Raw genomic sequence first — 20,226 nt, 5'->3', positions numbered from 1 at the left:
GCTCTGTACCTGAGTGGTGGTGACGGGAGATATAAAGCTAAGAGAGACGGGGCTGCGTGAGGGAGGGGCGGGGAAGCAGTGTAGATGGGGCTCGGAATGGGTGGAGGACCAGGTTACTGGGGAGCACGGAGAGCCAAGGTCTGGATGGCGCGTGTTGGAGGGGAAGAAGGGAGGATGGAGTTCTTGGGCGGGGAGTGAGCGGGAGTCTTCACACGGTACTGCTTGACTTTGGGGCCCCTTTGACAATCTGCCCTCCTGGAAGATGGGTACCCCACACGGAAAGGAGGGAGGTTCCACTGTGGGGGGAGGGGCTCCTCAGTGGAAGGGGTCGCAATTGCCACGTAAGGGAAGGGGGGCGGGTAGGATCAGAAAAGGGCGGTACAGGCTCAGTACCAGAGCTAAGTTTAAAAAAAACCAAACCATACAAATCCCACGAGTCCCTTCCCTTCCCTCCCCCCAGGTTCCCGGGGCTAAGCCCGAGCCTGCCCCGGCTCCGGGGCCGGTGCCCCGCGCCGCCCACAGGTCCGAGTCGGGGCTGTGTCCTCGCTGGCCGGCAGGGGGCGCTCCTGTCCGCAGCTCCGTGGGTGGCCGCCCCGCAGCGTGGGCGCTGGGCCCTGGCCCAGAGGAGAGCGCGGCTGGCCTGGAGGCGCCGCGGGAGGGCCGGGCGACCAGAGGAAGGCGGCTCCGCGGCGGCACAGTCAAGTCCAGAGGGCGGGGTCCGGTGTCCAGCGCCGGGAAGGGCCGGGGCGGGGGCTACCCCGATCTGGGAGACAACGGGGAGAGATGGCTGCAGAGCAAGCGGGCAGGGACCCTGGCAGGGGGCGGCCCAGGCCGTCCCGCCCCCGTCCGCCCCGCCCCGGCCCTCCCAGCCCCCGTGCCCAGCCCCGGCCCCAGTCCTAGCCCCGACTCCCCACCGCCGCCTCCGGGGTCTGCCAGTCCCGGCCCGGCCCCGCCCCGGCCCTCCCAGCCCCCGTGCCCAGCCCCGGCCCTAGTCCTAGCCCCGACTCCCCACCGCCGCCTCCCGGGGTCTGCCAGTCCCGGCCCGGCCCCGCCCCGGCCCTCCCAGCCCCCGTGCCCAGCCCCGGCCCTAGTCCTAGCCCCGACTCCCCACCGCCGCCTCCCGGGGTCTGCCAGTCCCCGCCCGGCCCCGCCTGGCCCCCGGCCCCGCCTGGCTCCCAGACCCAGTGCCCAGCCCCGGCCCTAGTCCTAGCCCCGACTCCCCACCGCCGCCTCCCGGGGTCTGCCAGTCCCCGCCCGGCCCCGCCTGGCCCCCAGCCCCCGTGCCCAGCCCCGGTCCTAGTCCTAGCCCCGACTCCCCACTGCCGCCTCCCGGGGTCTGCCAGTCCCTGCCCGGCCCCGCCTGGCCCCCAGCTCCGCCGTCAGGTAGGGGCTCCCTCCTGGCGCAGAGAGCCCCAAGGCACGGGCTTTGCAAGCACAGGAGCCCAGGGCTCGGCTTCTCCGTCTTTGATATGGGTTAGATCCCGGGCTTTGGCTGTCTGGACAAATCTCAGAATCAGGCTTTTAAAAGCAATAAATAGAATATCAAAGGAAATCAATATTAATGGTAGTTTTAAAAAACAAACTAACATTGTAAAGTTTGCCAAGCACTTTGCAAATATCTCATTTTATCCTCACAAAAGCCACGGGCCTTAATTATGTTCTCCATTGCACCGATGAGGAAACTGAGTCAGACAGGCTGACACAGCTCCTAAGCGTTTGAGGGCCAAATCTGTACGCAGACCTCCCTAACTCCAGGTCCAGCATTCTATCTACCGACTTACTTGGCTTGCTTAAGTTAGGAACCCTGATCAGTCCAAAGCCTTCATGTTATTATTTCTCTTCCTGTGATTACATTTCCACTTAGTTTACAGAGGGAGAAACAGACCAAGGAAAGAGAAGTCACTAGCTCAAGGTATTAATGAGCAGAGAAGAGTTCAAACTCAGGTTCTCTGGTGCCCAGTCCCACACTCTCTCCGTGTACCATGCTGCCAGGTCCGGCTCTGTGTCCATCTTACCTCCAAGTGTGCCCTGTTCCCCCCTCCCCTACCTTACTCGACCACCCCAAGGACTTACGTGTACAGAGGCTGCAGCTGTAAGTGTGATGTCTTCTGAGGGGCCTGGTAACCATAGGAATCAAATCCTCCAATGAAATCAACTGTTGAGAGAAGGACATCAGGGCTGTTCAGAAGAGGCAAGGCTATGATCCGGAAGAGGACTGGAGACCAGGGCAAGAGCTACAATGATAATGGAGGGTGGGGGGGCAGGCCAAGGAAAATGAAGGGGTACAAAGGCAGGTAGTGCCCTGAGGGGTCTGAGCAAAGGATGGGGGGGATGGAGAGGATTGTTTCCAGATGGGTGGACAGGGCCTGGGAGTTGGGCCTACAGGGCTGGGTTCCTCAGCCCCAGAAGATTCATTTCCTCTGGGAGACAAAGAATATAGGCCACAGCTGGGCAGAGACCCTGGGATATAGAAGCAGGATTCCCTCCCTCCTTCCTTGCGTCAGTCCCAAGGTTGCTAGGGTCTTCCTTTGCTTCCTTTGCCCAGGCTTGGAGGAACCCCACGGGGTACCAGCAGGCCAGCTGGACACCCCCAGGTACAGGAAACTAGGTCTGCTACTTACAGCTGTCCTCTTCCTCCAGGAACACTTTGCTGACGTAGCAGGCGTACACAAAGCCAAAGAGCTGGAGGGAAATGGAAGATGGGCAGTCAGTGGCTCGAAGTGGGGGAACCCTGCTTTCCCCCAATCCACTCTTTGTGTGAGCAGAGTTAAGGGATTCTCATTCCCCACCCACCCCCTTAACTTGGTAGAGGCCAGGACTCCTGTGCTGCTAGTGCCAACAAATTCATCATCCTGTGGCCAATTTCTTGATTCTCAGGACTTAGCTGAGACTTGTTAGATATAAAGTCCATTACTGTAAGTCTGGACTCAGAGCCTCCTTAGCCTGGTACATCAACCGCCAGAATTAAGGTTTTCTGGCAGAGCCTTTGAGAACCCAGGATTTCTTCCAAGCCAGAATGAAACATCCATCAGAGATGGCCCCAGCTGTAAGCTCATTAATGTGGATAATCTTTCCAAGGGTCCTGAATGAAATCCACCTTGTAACTCCTCCTTCAGGACTCAACCATGCTCTCCCAGAGATCTTGCACAAAGGACAATCATAGTAATCATAGGAGGAAATCTTAGGTTTATTCCAAGACTGTAAACTACAGAACTGGAATTCAATTTTGTAGGTGTGATCTTACCAGCAAAATCACAGTTTCTGCCAAAAAATCATCATCAAAGGTTGGCAAAGCACCTTATATAAACTTTCTCACTTAAGCCTCATTACAGGTGGCACAGTGGATAGAGTGCTGGGACCAGAGTCAGGAAAATGTGACTTCAAATCTAGCCTTAGAGCCTTATTAGCTGTGTGATCCTGGGCAAGTCATTTAACCTTGTCTACCTCCGTTTCCTCAATTGTAAAATAGGGACAATAACTGCACCTATCTCAAATCATTGCGAGGATCAAATGAGATATGCTTTAGCATAACTCCTGGCACATAGTGGTGTATATGCTTTTCTCCTGCCCAGTTGTTATTCAACGGTGTCACTCTTTCTGGCTATTTTGTAGTTTTCTTTTCTTTTTTTATTAAAGCTTTTTATTTTCAAAACATATGCATGGGTAATTTTTCAACATTAACCCTTGCAAAATCTTGTGTTTATTTTGGAGTTTTCTACAGTTTACTATTCCCTTCATCTGTTCATTTTACAAATGAGGAAACTGGGGCAAACAGAGTTAAATGATTTGCCCAGAGTCACACAACTAGTAAGTATCAGAGGCTGGATTCCAAGTCTTCCTGATTCCTAGCCTGGTGTGCTTTCCACCGGGCTTCCCCTACTCCCTTCCCTACTATCCTGGGAAATGGGTGCTAAACATGAGAGGAAGCATGGGAGAACAGATAGATTCTTGATTTGGTCTGGAAGACCTGGACTCCTATATCATCTCTAACAGAGCAAATTGTGTGTCACCAAATCTCTCTGCTTGCTCATTTATAAAAGGACACTTGTTCTACATAGCTTTTAGGTCCCGTCCAGCACCAAATGATCTGATATACTTTGGTTGGTAGAGCTGTTTCATGCTGGGGATTTCACCAGTGCCAGCCACTATACATATGGCATCTCCCTCTGGCGATGGAGAGGGTGAGTTGAGCTTAATTTAATTGAGCTTAATTTCCTGAACTCTGGTTTTCCTCATCTGTAAAATAAAGGAGGGCTAGATGACTTTGACTGTTCCTTCCTTGGTGAGTTCTATCTAAATTAATCCTCTAATGATTCAGCAGCAGCTTTTCTATAAATTATAGTTTTGAGTGGGGCCGAGAAAGTGAGTGATCGGTCATTGGTCAGATTTATCCTTTATAACCGTCAGAGGCAGCTGCCCATCTTGCTTCGTGTATTATTATACATATCTTATTGATGAGGTGATTAAAATGAAGCCCACAGAAATTGCTTATGGTCACCTATTATTAAATATTGCAAGTAGGATTTGAAATGATAGTTTTTTGACTCCAAGTCAATCAAATATGCTAAGGAGATCTTCCTCTAGGTTTTTGAACATTTTATGGGTACCAGTATGGCACTATCCATCTTCCCCTTTTTTTCATGAGGCAATTGGGATTAAGTAACATGCCCAGGATCGCACAACTAATGAATGTTAAGTGTCTGAAGTCAGATTTGAACTATTCACTACATCAACTGGCTGCCCTTATTATATACTTCTTGAAAAAGGTGCTCTCATCCTCATTCTTTTCATTAAATCCTCACCAACCTGTATGACTGAGATACGAAAGGGATTATTAGTTCTATTTGACCAATGACCCTGAGTGCCAAAAACAATGAAGCATCTTCTTGTCCAAGGTCACAGAGAAAGCCAGGGTCAGCATTGGGATTAAAGGTTTCTTGAGACCAAAATAAGTGTGATTTTCATTGAATTAATTTATTAGCTCACTCTGAACAATACAATGATCCAAAACAATTCTGAAGGATTCATGATGAAATATACTATCTTCCTCCAGACATAAAACTGATGAATTGAGTACATATTGAAATATACTTTTCACTTTATTTTCTTGCCTTTTTTTTGGCAACATGACTAATATGGAAATATATTTGGCATGATTTCCCATGTAGAATTGATATCATGTTGCCTACCTTCAATGGATGGGGGAAGAGATGAAGGGAAAGAGAATTTGTAATTACTTTTTTAATTGTTAAAAATAAATTTTAAAAAATAATTTGTTCTATGTAGATGACTCACAGATTTATTTATCTAGTTCTACCTTCTCCCTCTGAGTTTCAGTCCAGCGTCACTAACTGCCTCATTCTCATGTGATTTTTGTTCTGGATGGGCCAGTCTAGCCCTTATCTTGTTCAGTTCCAGTTCTCCTCTGAAATTCCCATGCCATTTCCATGCCAGGCTGCCTTCCAAATTCTCTCTTCCCACCCTTTTCCAACTCTCCTCTTTCTACCTTCCTCATTTAGAACATAAGCTCCTCGAGGGCAGGGACTAATTTCCTTTCTTGCATTTGTATCCTCGGCATTTAGTACAGTGTCTGGAGCACAGTAAGTGCTAAATAAATGCTTTATTCATCTATCATCTTTCTATGAATTCTTCTTGCCTTAGTTTCTTCAACTGTAAAATAATAATAATAATAATAATAGTTTAGAAGGGAGAACTAGATAAATAAATAATAATAATAACAAATATTATGAGGATCAACTGAGATATTTGTAAGTGGCTATCCAGCTACTATCTATCTATCTATCTGTCTATTTATCTATCATCTATATCTCAAACTCAATACCCCAGAAATGTCTCAAACTCAACATGTCCAGTTTGTTTCCCTCAAAACCCATTCCTTTCTAAATTTCCCTATTTTTATCAAAGACCACCATTATTTTAGTCTTCCATTTAAGGGTGTGACTTTGACATTATTTCACTCTCCCTTATCCCACAAATTCATTCAGTTGCCAAATCTTGTCATTTCTCACTCCAAAACTCTTCTCACATCTGACCTCTTCTTTCTAGTCACACAGTCACCTCTTTAGTTCTAGCCCACATCTGGAGTAATTGAAACAGCCTCTTTCTTGGTCCCCCTGCCTCATACTTTTCCATCCTCCATTCAGCTTTCCCCAGTGGTTTTCCCTAAGTACAGATCAGACCATATTGCATTCCCTCACTCTACCCCAACTCAACCAACACTAGTGATTTCTTATTGCTTCTAGGAAAACAAATCCTTCTGGCTTTTGAAACCCTTCAATAGGGCTCCAACATGCCTTTGCAGACTCATTCTACAATACCTGTTTATTTATTTATTTGATTTATTATAGCTTTTTTATTTACAAAACATATGCATGGGTAATTTTTCAACACTGACCCTTGCAAAACCTTCTGTTCCATCTTTTCCCTTCCTTCCCTCCACCCCTTCCCCTAAATGGCAGGTAGTTCAATACTTGTTAAATATAATACCTGTTTTCTTGTATGTTATGAGCTAGATCAAACTAGACTTCTTCCTATTCCTCACACACAGTTTTTCATCTTCTTTCTCCTTGTGTGGGTACTAGCCATTTCTCATGCTTGGAAAGCATGTCCTTCTTAAACTCTGTCTCAAAGAATCTCTCACTTTCCTCAGAGTATAACTAAAGTCATGCCTTCTTCATAATGCTTTCCCTTATCCCCCAGCCCTGTTCCATCTTTTTCACCTATTAAATTACTTCTTCTGCAAGAATTTATATACACCCATCTTGTTTCCCTGACAGAACCTTAATAAGGTTCTTGGGAGTAGGAATTGTTTCATTTATGTTTTTGTATCACTATCTTCTTGTATACTTCCTGGCAGATGGTGATGCTTAAATAATTCTTGTTGATTGCTTGATTATACCAGGCTACCTACCTGGAAGGGAAAGCCCTAAGGCTTCTTTTAGCTGGCTGCCCTCCTTGCAGGGGCAGAAGAACAGCATGATTTTATTCTGAGACCTAGAAATGACTGGAGTCTTGCCCCAGGAGGTTGAGACAGGAGACAGAATATTCTAGCTTTTAGACCACAGCAGTCTACCACCGGGGAGGGGAAGGCTTGTGGGGGCTGCCAGGTAACTCACTGCCAAGAAGATCTGAAGGGCGCTGCTGAGCACCTCAATGTAGGGGTAGTCGAGCAGGCAGCCAGTGACGGTGATGACATGGTGGTCCTCCAGGGCTAAGCGGGAGTTCAACACGGGTGTCACCAAGCAGCCAGGGCCATTCTCCATCCACCAGGAGCGATGCAAGGATGTGTTAAAGGTCATGATGAAGTCTCGGTCCTACAGGGATCAGCATCCAAGAAGTTTAAGTTCTTCCCTTCTCCCTGTACCCACCAACTCCCCTCACTTAGGTCAAGATGGCCCTGGGGGAAGAGAAGAGACCTGAAACTATCCTAGCAAAAGGAAAAGGAAATCTGTTTAATTTCTTCCCATCATTACTTAGGAACAGTAGGATAGGAGTTAGAGACAATCTAAATTTCTCATTTTCTTGGAAACCCCACATTAGAGAGAAGAATCCGTGCTGTCTCTTTACTCCTGCTTCTAAACTAGGGGCTCTGTGCCTTCCCATCACCCCTCAAAAAAACCCTAAATCCCCTTCTAAGTGAAAGCAGAGGAACAGAACCCCTGCAGGACTGGGAACTTAGCATGAAACAAACCTCAGACACTGAGAGAGAAGACCTTTTCCCCATTCCACCCAATCTCCTTATATATTGTCTTCTATCCATCTGTGCTTGGGCACCGTATGTCTATCCTTAGCTCCCATCTATTTGGAATCATGTGGTGGCCCTGCCCTCCACAGCATAGTCCCCTTCCTCCTCCTCCTCCGTTCCCCTCCCACTCCCACATCCATGGGCAAATTTGCATTAAGGGAAAATTGTTTCACATATAGGTCTGTGGAATGGCCCCAAAGTGTAAAGTGAGAACTGTCTGGATAATAATGTAAGGTTACATACATTTAATATACATTATCTCTGTCTATCCCTGTAATTTGTTGCAACCCAAAGGCCCTTCCTCTGCCACCTGGCCCCGTTATGTATTACTCCTCCGATAACATTTGTTCTTTGAGGGCTAAGACTGATTTTACTTTCCTTATTTGCATCTCAAGCATTTAGTACAGTGCTGGGCAACTGAAGCACTTCATTCATTCATTCATTTTTCCCCCCTCTAGGTTTCCTTTAGAATCTCTGGTTTCCTTCAAAACTTGGGTCATGTCATCTTCTGCATAAGGCTTTCCCTCTCTCTCTCTTTTATCTTTTCTCTCTCTGTGTCTCTCTCTTTCTGTCTCAATGTCTCTATCTCTCCTCTCTTTCCTTCCCCTCCCTCCCCCTCCCTTATCTCTCCTTTCCCTTTTCTCTCCCCTCCCCTCACTCTGTCAGGTAGCCTTTCCTATTCCCTAACCGTTGCATATATCTATTTAGATGTCTCCTCATTAGAGCGTAAGCATCTTGGACTGTTTTGGTCTTTCTTTGGGCTTCCCCAAGGCTTGGTTTAGTGCAGTGACTGGCTTATATTAAGTACTTAATAAATCCTTATTGATTGGGCTATAGATAACTGTCTTGCTTGATGTTTCTCTTAAGCTACATCCTACTCCCCACTTTTATAGCTTCACAGTGGGCTGTCTGTTATATCTAGCACACTCTGCTTCCCTTTTGGAATCTCTCCCTTCTCCCCCTACTGCTCCAAATACACTGGGATGTTAAGCTCTTGTTGTTTCTTCCTGATTTCTCAGTTTGTTATTGTATCCATGTTCCCCTGGCCAACTCTTGTGTATTTATTCTGAATCTATTCTGTCCCTTTGTATCTCTATGTGTGTGTTTTATTCCTTTTGCAGAACAGAAGCTTCCTGTAGGCAGGAACTATGCTTAATAATGATTTTTCATTCATTCTTTCACTCATTCCCTCCCTCCCTCCCTTATTCCCTCATCCAGAATTGATTGCTTGCTCTCATTCACAACAGCTCTGTAGGATAGGTAGTAGAAGTCTTTTCCATGAGAAAATTGAACCTCAGAGAGAGTAAGTGACTTATCTAAGATGACATAAGTGTTTGGTAGGTTCCATGGGACCAAGCTGGCATAGGCTTGCCCCACGTGGGATGGGTGCACCCGTATCCCAGGATTGTGGGGGACATCCTTCTATCTTCCCCACCCTAACTCAGCTTTACACATACTTAAAGAAGGGGAAATAGAGGCAAGCAGAATCTCTTCCTCGATCTCCTAGGTGATGGGGGTGGGGGGCATAAATTGAGGGGGAAAGAAGGCAGGGATTGGAGAAGAAGGTAGGAGGGTATGTGCCCTTCCATCCTAGGAGTGCAAGATTTAAACTATCCTTGTAATCTCACAAGGGACCAGCAGGGGGAAGTGGTGGGCTACATAGGTACTTTACTTTTTTCTCAGGATGATAGGGATGATCTTGGAGCTGTTTGTTACATGGTCCTGAAGGCATGATGGGGAGTGGAAGAGGAACTGTGAGCAGGATAGCCCAGGAGACAGCAGAGGAGACCCCCTTTAACCTTGGAAGCCAGCCATTCTTGGCTGATTCTCTGTCTCCCTCTCTTCTTGGTAGCTAGCCCAAGCTCACGGGATCCTAACTGGTAATAGGGGCAGAGCTCTTCCCTAGGGGATATTTGGGCTCTTAGCCCCAGGACAAGATTGAGGGGTGGGCCCTAACAGGAAACACTGCAATAAGAAGGTCAGGAGGCTGAAGAGCTCTCAGACCATGGGGATAATAACAGCATCTTACCTCTCAGGGTTATTGGGAAGAGCAAATTATATCTTTGTAAAGTGTTTAGCACAGTGCCTTGCTCAGAGTAGGTGCATATAATGCTGATTCCCTTCCCTCTTTCCCATCAGGAACAGTGATATAGTTTGGGTTAGAAGCTGCTTGGGATGGAAATGGGCAAGAGAAGACCAGGCTGGCCCTGTTTAAGGCTTCTCCAACTGCTGTTTCCAAGTTAGGGGGCACTTACCTGAGACAAGTGCCCAACTTCCAGGTAGAAGCAGATGATGAATGCGTTCCAGCCAACCCAGAGCACAAGCCAGCCTGCGTACTGGGGAGAGAACAGAGGGACAGGCAGTTGGGCAAGTGCGGTTCATAGTGGGGTCTATGGGAGGAGGAGCTTGGAGGACCCTCAGAGATCATGACAGGGGAGCAGGAAGCACAGAAGATATTAGGAAGCCATTGGTGCATATCTGTAAGGGGGATCTGGAATGAGCAGGCTTGACTGGAAAACCCCAGCCCAGGTCCTGAAGGTTTCCTCTGCACAAACCAGCCTCTCCTCTAAGTTCCCGCTGCTCTGGCTTCTCAGTTTACCTCTTAACTCTGACTTGATCAGCTTATAAACACTTCTGGCCTGATTCACATCACTGTAACTAAAGCCATCCATTAATAGTATAAATAACACCCAAGTGAAGGGACGATGTTTGGAGGGATGAGTTCTGGAGCAGAAAGGTCTGGGTTAGATGATTCCTGGGGAAAACTGCAGAATTTGAGATCATACACATCCCAGGTACATCCACCTTTGGGAAATGACATTCTGCCAGAAGGTGAGAGTGAAGGAGGTGAATGGCAGGAGGGACAAAGTGGGTTATTCAATTCTGGGGTTGATTCGTTTATTTGACTAGCACTTATTAAGTGCTTACTGTAAACCAGATGCTGTATTAGAAACTGGGCGTGCAAAAAAGAAAAGAAGAAAAGAAAAGAAAAAAGATCCAAGTCCTACTCTTAGGGGCTTAATGTTTTATTGAAGAGAAGAAGCTTACATTGAATTGGGCCTGGGGGCACACCACTGGACTATACTGTTATATAAGAACACCATTTTATGCATTTGATTTTTCCAGGCTTCTATTCCTGAAAAATCCTCATTTTTCTGCAGACAATTCTAGGAGCTGTCACCAGAGCTGTGGATACTCTGGGTTTGTACTGTTATTGTCCAATTTGGCTAAACTTTCCCCTCTCATAGTGGATGAAACTCTTCCTTCTCCTGGACTTTGTTACCATGGGGCTCTTCTTCCCTTGCCTTTTCTTCACTGGGTCCTGAAGAGAGACTTGCTCAGGATCACACAGTTATTAAGTGCTTGAGGTGAGATTCAAAGCTAGATACTCCTGACTCCTACCATGATGAGATATCTGGATCGGTACTGCACGGTCCCGAAGATGCCCAGGATGACCGCCATGATGTGGAGGAAGTTGGCCAGGATGGGAGCCCACTGGTAACCCAGGAAGTCAAAGACCTGTCGCTCCAGGGCTGCTACCTGAGGACAAGAAAAGAGAGAAAAGGCTGAGGATCCAGTTATCCTTCCTGTGTTCCTAGTAGAAAAGAAATGCAAGTTACTCAGTCTGGCATTAAAGGCTTTCCAGAATCTGGCACCCACTGAGCGATCCAGAGCTTTCTGGGCTACTAAAAAGTGCTCTTAGCTGTTTCTGGCACCCTTCATTTCCTCTGTTCTTTGTCCTCACCTCCAGGACCACCAGTCCCTACACAGTTTAATTGCACTCTCTTCTGTGGGTTTTCCTGCTGCTGCTCTCTCTTGGCTCCTCTCTTACCTAAGCTCCCTCGGTTTCCTTTGCTGATTTTTCATTCCTGTTTGCCCTCTAACTGTTCATGTCCCATAAGTGTTTCTCCTGGGCCTGCTTTTATCACTATACTATCTCCCTTGGTGATCTAAATAGCTCCCGTGGATTTACTTATCATCTCTATGCAGATGATTCCCAGACCTGCACATGTAGCCCCAGTCTCTCTTAGGTACTGGATGTTCCAAAGTAGGTATCCCAGAGGCATTTCTCAAACTTGCTTCCAAAACAGAACTCGTTATCTTCCCCTCCCCAGGTCCCCTACTCCACTCAAGCACCCCCATCTTCCAAACTTTCTTAGTACCAAAAAGGTTAACCACCATCCTCCCAGTCTATTAGATTTATAAGCTCTGTGTTTTCATTGATTCCTCACTCTCACTCCACTTATCCAATCAATTACCAAATCTTGTCCTTTCTACACTTACAATATTTCTTGTAAATATGCTTTTTTCACTCTTCACACATGTCACACCTTGGTTTAGCCCCTCATTACTACTTCCCATCAAGTAGTCTTGCCTCGACTATTACTATAGTACTTTTTATACTTTCTAATCTATGCACTCTTTCACTCCAATAAATACCTCACACAGCTGTCAAAGTGATTTTTACTAAAATTAAGTAGATCCACATACATTTCTTTTACTTCCCTGTAACCTTCACTCAATAAACTCCAGTGGCTCCCTATTATCTCCAGAATCAAATAGGAAAACCTCAATTTGGCATTTAAGGCTTTTTATAACTTGGTCCTATCCTGCCTTTCCCAGTCCACTCACACTTAACTTTCTTCCACCTACACTATGGACCAATGATAGTAGGGTTTCCCTACTTGATTTTTCTCACATAGTACACTACATGTCACATCTTCAAGTTTTTGTCTCACTGGTGCCCTGTCTGGAATGCTCCTTTTCCTCAATCTTGCCTCTTGACTTACCAGTCCCCTTAATCACTTAAACCTTCCTGTCTTGGGTGACTTCTACTTCCTTTATATCTTTTCTGTACCTATTTATTTACATGTTGCTCTCCCACAAATTAAAATGTAAATTCCTTGAGGATAGGAAATAGTATTATTTCTTTTTCCCCCAATAGTATTTTATTTTTCAAATACATATAAAGATAGTTTTCAATATTTATTTTGTAAAACTTAAGTGTTTAAATTTTTCCCTCCTTCCTTTATCTTTCCCTTTCCCAAGACAACAAGCAATCTGATTTAGGTTAAATATGTGCAATCCTTTTAAACATATTTCCATATTTGTCATATTGTGCAAGAAAAATCATGCCAAAAGGAAAAAAAAACACAAGAAAGAAAAAACAAGCAATAAAAAGGTGAAAAGACTATGCTTTGATCCACATTCAATGTCCATGTTTCTCTTACCAGAGATGATTGGCATTAGGAAATCTTTTTCTATTTTGCTTTTCTTGATACCCTTAGCACTTAGCACAGTGCCTGACATATATAATGTTATTGTTGTTGAGTCATGGTGGACTCTTCCCCATGTGGGGTTTTCTTTTTTTTTTTTTTGATATATTTTCTTTATTTATTCACATATATTTTGCAGTTAAATATGCACAGTTAAACATTAATTCATAGATATATTAAAGTTACAATTGTAATTATAGTAAATCTATAACATATCTTTCTTTTTTTTTTAAATAACTTTTTATTGACAGAACTCATGTCAGGGTAATTTTTTACAGCATTATCCTGTGCACTCACTTCTGTTCCGATTTTCCCCTCCCTCCCTCCACCCCCTCCCCCAGATGGCAAGCAGTCCTTTACATGTTAAATAGGTTACAGTATATCCTAGATACAATATATGTTTGCAGAACCGAACAGTTCTCTTGTTGCACAGGGAGAGTTGGATTCAGAAGGTATAAATAACCCGGGAAGAAAAACAAAAATGCAAACAGTTTATATTCATTTCCCAGTGTTCTTTCTTTGGGTGTAGCTGCTTCTGTCCATTCTTGATTATTTGAAACTGAGTTAGATCTCTTTGTCGAAGAGATCCACTTCTATCAGAATACATCTTCATCCATGTGGGGTTTTCTTGACAAAGATGCTAAAGTGGTTTGTCTTTTCCTATTCCAGCTCATTTTACAGATGAAGAAACTGAGGGAAACAGAGTTAAGTGACTTGCCCAGGGTCACACAGCTAGGAAGTGTCTGACCAGGTCCAATGTTCGGTACTTGTACCACCTAGTTGCCTAGCACATATGAATGCTTAACAAATGCTTGTTGATTGATTTCTTTCTCACTTCCATCTATATCTTCCTGTCTAGAATTTACTTGTGGCTCTCAGAGACTGGGGATAAATTATGTTTGTGAACCATCCACCTATTGTTGGCCCTGGCACCAAAGTGGAAAAATCACTCTGATGCTGAGGAAGCTGTAGAGAAGTCAAGAATTAGCTCCTGGGAGGCAGGGACACAGCCTGCTCCTGCCATCAGTCCAATTTCCTGCCTCTATTTACTGATCTAAAGAAAAATGCCACAGGCAAGAGGGCCAGAGGTCAGGGGTCAAGATAGAGTGGGTCCCAATCTACCATCCCAATCTGATCCTTTTCTGCTCTCCCAAACTCTCTCTCTCTCTCTTCTGCCCTTAGGATTATGGATTTTAGAGTGAGAAGAGGCTACTGATGGTTATCTAAGCCAACCCCCTCACTTTACAGAGAAAGAAATTAAGGTTCTATGAGCAGAAATGACAAACAAGGTCATAGAGGTGACAAATGGAAAGATTTGAATTCAAGTCCTTTGACTCCAGATTTAAAGCTTTGGCTTTCCTTTCTTCTGTCTTCTCTTTCTCTGATTTTCCTCAGAATGGGATGGAATACAGGTCTAAACCATCGACCCCAAGAATCTCAGATTTGGAAAGGGCCATTGAGTCCAAACCCTACCAGAACCAGAATCCACTTCACAACAATGGTCCTCCAGCAGCTCCTGTTTGAAGATCTGTAGGATATGAAGGTGTACCTCTCCCAAAGGGGTCTGCTCCACCCTGAGTCATCTCTGCTTGTGAAGAAGCTTTCCCTTTAGAAAGAACGATTCTTAGCTGCTGTTCACAGCCCTCGTCATGGGGACAAGAACATGGCAGTTCTTCAAATATGTCCCCTATTATGGATCCAGAAAATTGGAAGGGATTTCAGAAGTCAGCTAGCCAACCTTAGCTTAATAGAGGAGGGAATCAAGGTCCCAGTAATTAGCAAAACTGGGATTTTAATTTTAACCCTTTAGCTTCCTATTATGGCACCGTATTCCCTGCTGGGATGTTCCATCTAAGTTGGCTTTTTCTCAGCACTAAACATCATCCAATTCCTTTGGATAATCTTCTGATAACAGGTCTCCAGTCCCCTGGCATAGTGGCCCTTTCCCTGGATGTACTCCAGTTGGCTAATATGCTCCCTGAAAAGGAAAAAAGGAAGGAAGGAAGGAAAGAAGGAAGGAAGGAAGGAAGGAAGGAAGGAAAGAAGGAAAAAAGAAAAGAAAGGAAAAAAAGAAAGAAAAGAAAGAAAGAAAAAGGAAGGAAAGGAGGGAGGGAGGAAAGAATTGTCAAGTAGATGCATAGATAAATTAAGCAGCAGGCTCTAGAGGGCCTGGGTAGAAAGAAGCCTAGTGCCACCAACTTCATGACACAGTGCCAGCCAGGGCATGGTTCCAGGGAGTCCACATGGAAAATCTTGGGTGAGTTGATGGGGGAGGGAGGGAGTGGAGAGCTCTGGGTTCTCTCAGCTGAGCCTCCCGAGGCCTGTGCTAAGTTCTCTGCTCGGTCCCAGTTGGTTTTAGAGGTTGGAATAACCATTGTGGAAGGGAACTGAGTTTTACAAATGGAGGCCAGAGTAGTAAAGGACCTTAGAAGTCTCCTGAGTTCTATTCTCTGTAGGAACCCTTCCCCAGCAGCACACTTGAAACTCAGTCTTCCAGTCTCTGTCCAAACACCCCCAGAGACAGGAGGCTGTTAACCTCTGCAGGTAACCCACTCCATCGCATGGTAAGACAGCCATTACAAAGCGTTTCCTCTAATGGAGGCCGGGAGGAGGCAGGGACTGGAGATATCGGACAATCTGGCTTCCCCAAAGCCCTGCTTATTCTCTCACACGGGAGCTGGACGATGAGGGCAATAAGGCAACAAACATTCACTAAGCGGCCCTCAGAACACAGTGTGAGAGTTGGGGGGGGGGGGTCTTAGAGATGGCCTAGTCCAAATGTCTAGTTTCATAGGGCCAGAAACGGAGGGAAGAGAGAGGAAAAGAAACTTTCTTACAACCTCATCCAGAAAAGTAAGTGCTCACCTATTCCTCTTGCCTCCCCCATCTCTTCGATCGGATGCCATGGCCAAAGCGCCCCACCCCCGTTTGTCTCATGTCCCTGTTCCTTCCTGGATACAAATGGTCCACCTGGCTAGGGATGCTTCATCTTGACAGAGATGCCAGCTAGTGCCCATGCCCATGGTCTGCCCTCCCTTCCTCCTCTCTGCCCAATTTTAGCTGGAGTGTGATACCTTCGTATCCCGTCCCCGACCTTCCCAGGCCTCAGGGCCAGCTAGGACAGCCAAGCCTGAGCTCCCAGTATTTGGGCAACTCTCTTGAAGTTGAGCACATCGGCTTTCCAACACTGGGGAATAAAGGGGAAGTCCTGTTTGCCCTACTTCAAATCCTATTGATTTCTTTGTGGAATGGATGGGGAAGGATCCTGGATCCATCACTAAGTTCCCACAATCTCTTAAACCCATGTCTCTGCCAACCAAGTTCTATTTTCATGGTCAAAGGGCCAACAATTCAGTTCTCCTTGCTGCTTCTCACAGTGCCCCAATGACTTCTTGCTGACACTCCCTCCCTCCTGTCTCCTGCTATATACTCAGCAACCTGAGGAACTGGATCCTCATGGAATTATGGAGAGGATTATGCTAGGACCTGCCAAGCAGCTAGCTTCCCTCCCCAGCCAGGTGTATTCACTGAGCTACTTTTGCCTATGGACTATAAGCTGCCATATCCTGCCTGTGGTTGGTGCCTCAACAAGAAATGTACCAAAAGCTTCTTGCCAGATCTTAATAATAGCTAATAAAAGAAGTGATGTTTGATGTATGGTTTCCAAATCCCTTCACATCACAGCTGCTGTTCACAGCCCTCGTCATGGGGACAAGAACATGACAGTTCTTCAAATATGTCCCCCATTATGGATCCAGGTAGGTGATATTAGTCTTTCCATTTTCGAGTTACCTGAGGTTCAGAAAGATTAAGCACCTTGCCTGGAATCCAACAGCTATTAAGTTTCTGAGGTAGAATTTGAATCCAAGTCTTCCTGACTTTATCCATCACATCACCCAGTTTTCTCTGAAAAGTCATCTATGTCAAGTAGATCAATAAGCCCTTATTAAGTGCCTACTAGACATTTTGCTAAGTGCTGGATTCAGGTATCTGCCTCTGCTTTGTTCTAACTTTCAGTAAGAATACACAGGCTCCTATTCTCTCTCTCTTTCCCTCCTTCCCTACTTCCCTCCCCCCTCTCCCTTTTTCTTTCTCCTTCCCCCTTTCCCCCCCTTTCTGTATGTGTGTTTGAGAGAGAGAGAGAGTGATTGACAAAAATAGAGCAATTGAGAAAAAGAGAGTGATTGGGGAAAAGATCAAGAAAAGGAATGAGAAACATTAAGAGAGAGAGTAAAGAGAAGAGAAAGAGAAAGGAGAGGGGAGAGTGAGAAAAAGAAAGTGTTTGAGAAAGAAAGATATTAAGAGAATGATTGATAAAGAGAGACTGAGAGAGTCATTAAGGAAAAGAGAGAGATTGAGAAAAAGCAAGTGATTGAGAGATTTAGAGAGACTGGGAAAAAAGAGATTGAGAGAATGAAAAAAATTGAGAGAATGTTTAAGGAGAGGAAGAGGGAGATTGAGAGAGAAGGTGATTGAGAGTGTGATTGAGAGAGAGATTGAGAGTGTGATTGGGGAAAAAGAAGTTGAAAGAGTGAGAAAAAGACAGAGATTGAGAAAGAATGAGAATTAGAGAGAGTGACTGAGAAAAAGAGAAATTGAGAGAGTGATTGGAAAAAAAGAGATTGCAAGAGAATGAGAGAGATTGAGAGAGACTAAGGAGAGGAGAGAGATTGATTGAGGAAAAAAAAGAAAGATTGAGAGAGAGTAAAGAGAGAAAGAGAGGGGAAAAAGAAAGGGGATGGGAGGGAGTGTGAGAGAGTTATTTCAGACTCTTGTTTCTCCATCACTTTTCATAGCCAGTAAATTGTCGTCCTGTTTTGAATTCCTCCCCACTCTTAATTCCCATTACTTCCATCCTCACACAAGTGATCATTACTACCTGCCTGGACAATGTTCATTGTCTCCTGACAGGTCTTCCTGTCCTGATCCTTCCTTTATAAACTGTCTGACTCATCTTTCTTGTGTACACATTTGGATATATCATTCTCTCCTCAAAGGATTCATTGTCTCCCTGTCTGTGGGATAAAGTTCAAACATCGTAGCCTGAAAGAACCAGTTTTTAGGTATAATTCCCCAATCCAATATGTACTTGAAAAATTATTTTGTCTACAACCCAGCCAACCTAATCTGAAGACCTCCAGGGAAGAGAATTTCATTGCCTCCTGAAATAACCCATTCCCTTTGATGACCACTTTCATTGTTAGAAGGCTTTTCTGGACATCAAGCTTCAGTTGGACTCTGTATAACCTACATGTTCTTTGCTCTTAATTCCATTCCCTTGGACTAAAGAGACAAAATTTAACTCCTTTTCCACCTGATGGCCTTTCAGATTCTTTTTTTGAAATAACTTTTTATTGACAGAACCCATGCCAGGGTAATTTTTTACAGTATTATCCTCTGCATTCACTTCTGTTCCAATTTTTCCTCTCCCTCCCTCCACACCCTCCCCCAGATGGCAAGCAGTCCTTTACATGTTGAATAGGTTACAGTATATCCTAGATACAATATATGTGTGCAGAACCGAACAGTTCTCTTGTTGCACAGGGAGAATTGGATTCAGAAGGTATAAATAAACCGGAAGAAAAACAAAAATGCAAGCAGTTTATATTCATTTCCCAGTGTTCTTTCTCTGGGTGTAGCTGCTTCTGTCCATCCTTGATCAATTGAAATTGAATTAGCTCTCTTTATCGAAGAGATCCACTTCCATCAGAATACATCCTCATACAGTATCGTTGTTGAGGTATATAATGATCTCCTGGTTCTGCTCATTTCACTTAGCATCAGTTCATGTAAGTCTCGCCAGTCCTCTCTGTATTCATCCTGTTGGTCATTTCTTACAGAACAATAATATTCCATAACATTCATATACCACAATTTACCCAGCCATTCTCCAATTGATGGGCATCCATTCATTTTCCAGCTTATAGCCACTACAAACAGGGCTTCCACAAACATTTTGGCACATACAGGTCCCTTTCCCTTCTTTAGTATCTCTTTGGGGTATTAGCCCAGTAGAAACACTGCTGAATCAAAGGGTATGCACAGTTTGATAACTTTTTGAGCATAGATCCAAATTGCTCTCCAGAATGGCTGGATGTGTTCACAATTCCACCAACAATGTATCAGTGTCCCTGTTTTCCCACATCCCCTCCAACATTCCGCATTATCTTTCCCTGTCATTCTAGCCAATCTGACAGGTGTGTAGTGGTATCTCAGAGTTGTCTTAATTTGCATTTCTCTGATTAATAATGATTTGGAGCATATTTTCATATGTCTATAAATAGTTTTAATTTCTTCATCTGAGAATTGTCTGTTCATATCCTTTGACCATTTATCAATTGGAGAATGGCTTGATTTCTTATTAATTAGAGTCAATTCTCTATATATTTTAGAAATGAGGCCTTTATCAGAACCTTTTACTGTAAAAATGTTTTCCCAGTTGACCCCAACATGATGGACACAGAGTCGGATCTTGACTTGAATTCAGATCCAGTCAGACACAATTATATGCCATAAGTAAGATATTTAATTTCTGCCTGCCTCAGTTTGCTCAACTATAAAATCGGAATAATAATAGCACCTTCCTCATAAAGTTACTGTGAGGATCAAATGAGATAAAAATTGTAAAGATCTTAGCACATAATAGGTACTTAATAAATGTTTGTTTCCTTCCCTCCTCCAGGCTAACCAATGCCAGTTCCTTCAACTGATATATAAATAGTATGAACTTCTCTATCTTGGTGTCCCTCCTCTGGGCACTACCAATGTCTTTCTTAAAGGAGTGTCACAAGTAAATACAATAATCTTCCTAACATCTGGAAGCTGTATTTCCTTTAAAAAAATTTTTTTTCATTATCCTAACCTTGAAATACACAAACTAACACCAGCATTGTCATATGCAAAGAAGAAAAAAGGACTGCAAATCAAACTATGAATATCCATTATAAACCATTTGCCCTTGGTAGTGGTGGGGTGCATATAATAAATGCAACATGTATTACTTGTCTATGTCCCCCTTTGAACCTCCTGCTGCTCATTTCGGTGGGGTTTTTTATGTGCTTCAGTGACTCTTCTCTTTCTCTTCTTTTAAAAACATCATTATGACTCTTTCCCTTCTCAACCCTCCCCCCCAACACTTTCCTCCAATCCAAAAAGTTCCTCCAAGACAAAAAAGCCAAAACACCA

At 44.7% G+C, this 20,226-nt stretch overlaps 1 protein-coding gene across 2 annotated transcripts in view; it reads right to left on the bottom strand.

The window, feature by feature from the left end:
• Window positions 1-386: 386 nt before the first annotated feature.
• The window catches only part of NKAIN1 (sodium/potassium transporting ATPase interacting 1), a 119,699-nt gene continuing 99,859 nt past the window's right edge, over window positions 387-20,226 (bottom strand). Inside the window, exons 2-7 of one of the 2 annotated variants that reach the window (XM_051987981.1) lie at window positions 11,168-11,305; window positions 10,021-10,101; window positions 7,170-7,334; window positions 2,622-2,682; window positions 2,074-2,155; window positions 387-763 (exon numbers count right to left, since the gene is read on the bottom strand). In XM_051987981.1, coding sequence (XP_051843941.1) covers window positions 754-763; window positions 2,074-2,155; window positions 2,622-2,682; window positions 7,170-7,334; window positions 10,021-10,101; window positions 11,168-11,305 — 537 coding nt within the window. In that variant the 3' untranslated portion in view covers window positions 387-753. Of the gene's footprint in view, window positions 764-2,073; window positions 2,156-2,621; window positions 2,683-7,136; window positions 7,335-10,020; window positions 10,102-11,167; window positions 11,306-20,226 lie in introns of both variants that reach the window. The other variant, XM_051987979.1, reaches the window with a different exon arrangement.

This window comes from Antechinus flavipes, chromosome 3, assembly GCF_016432865.1.
Source record: "Antechinus flavipes isolate AdamAnt ecotype Samford, QLD, Australia chromosome 3, AdamAnt_v2, whole genome shotgun sequence".
In the NCBI taxonomy this organism is placed as follows: Eukaryota; Metazoa; Chordata; class Mammalia; order Dasyuromorphia; family Dasyuridae; genus Antechinus; species Antechinus flavipes.
This window is presented reverse-complemented; position numbering and strand designations above follow the sequence as displayed.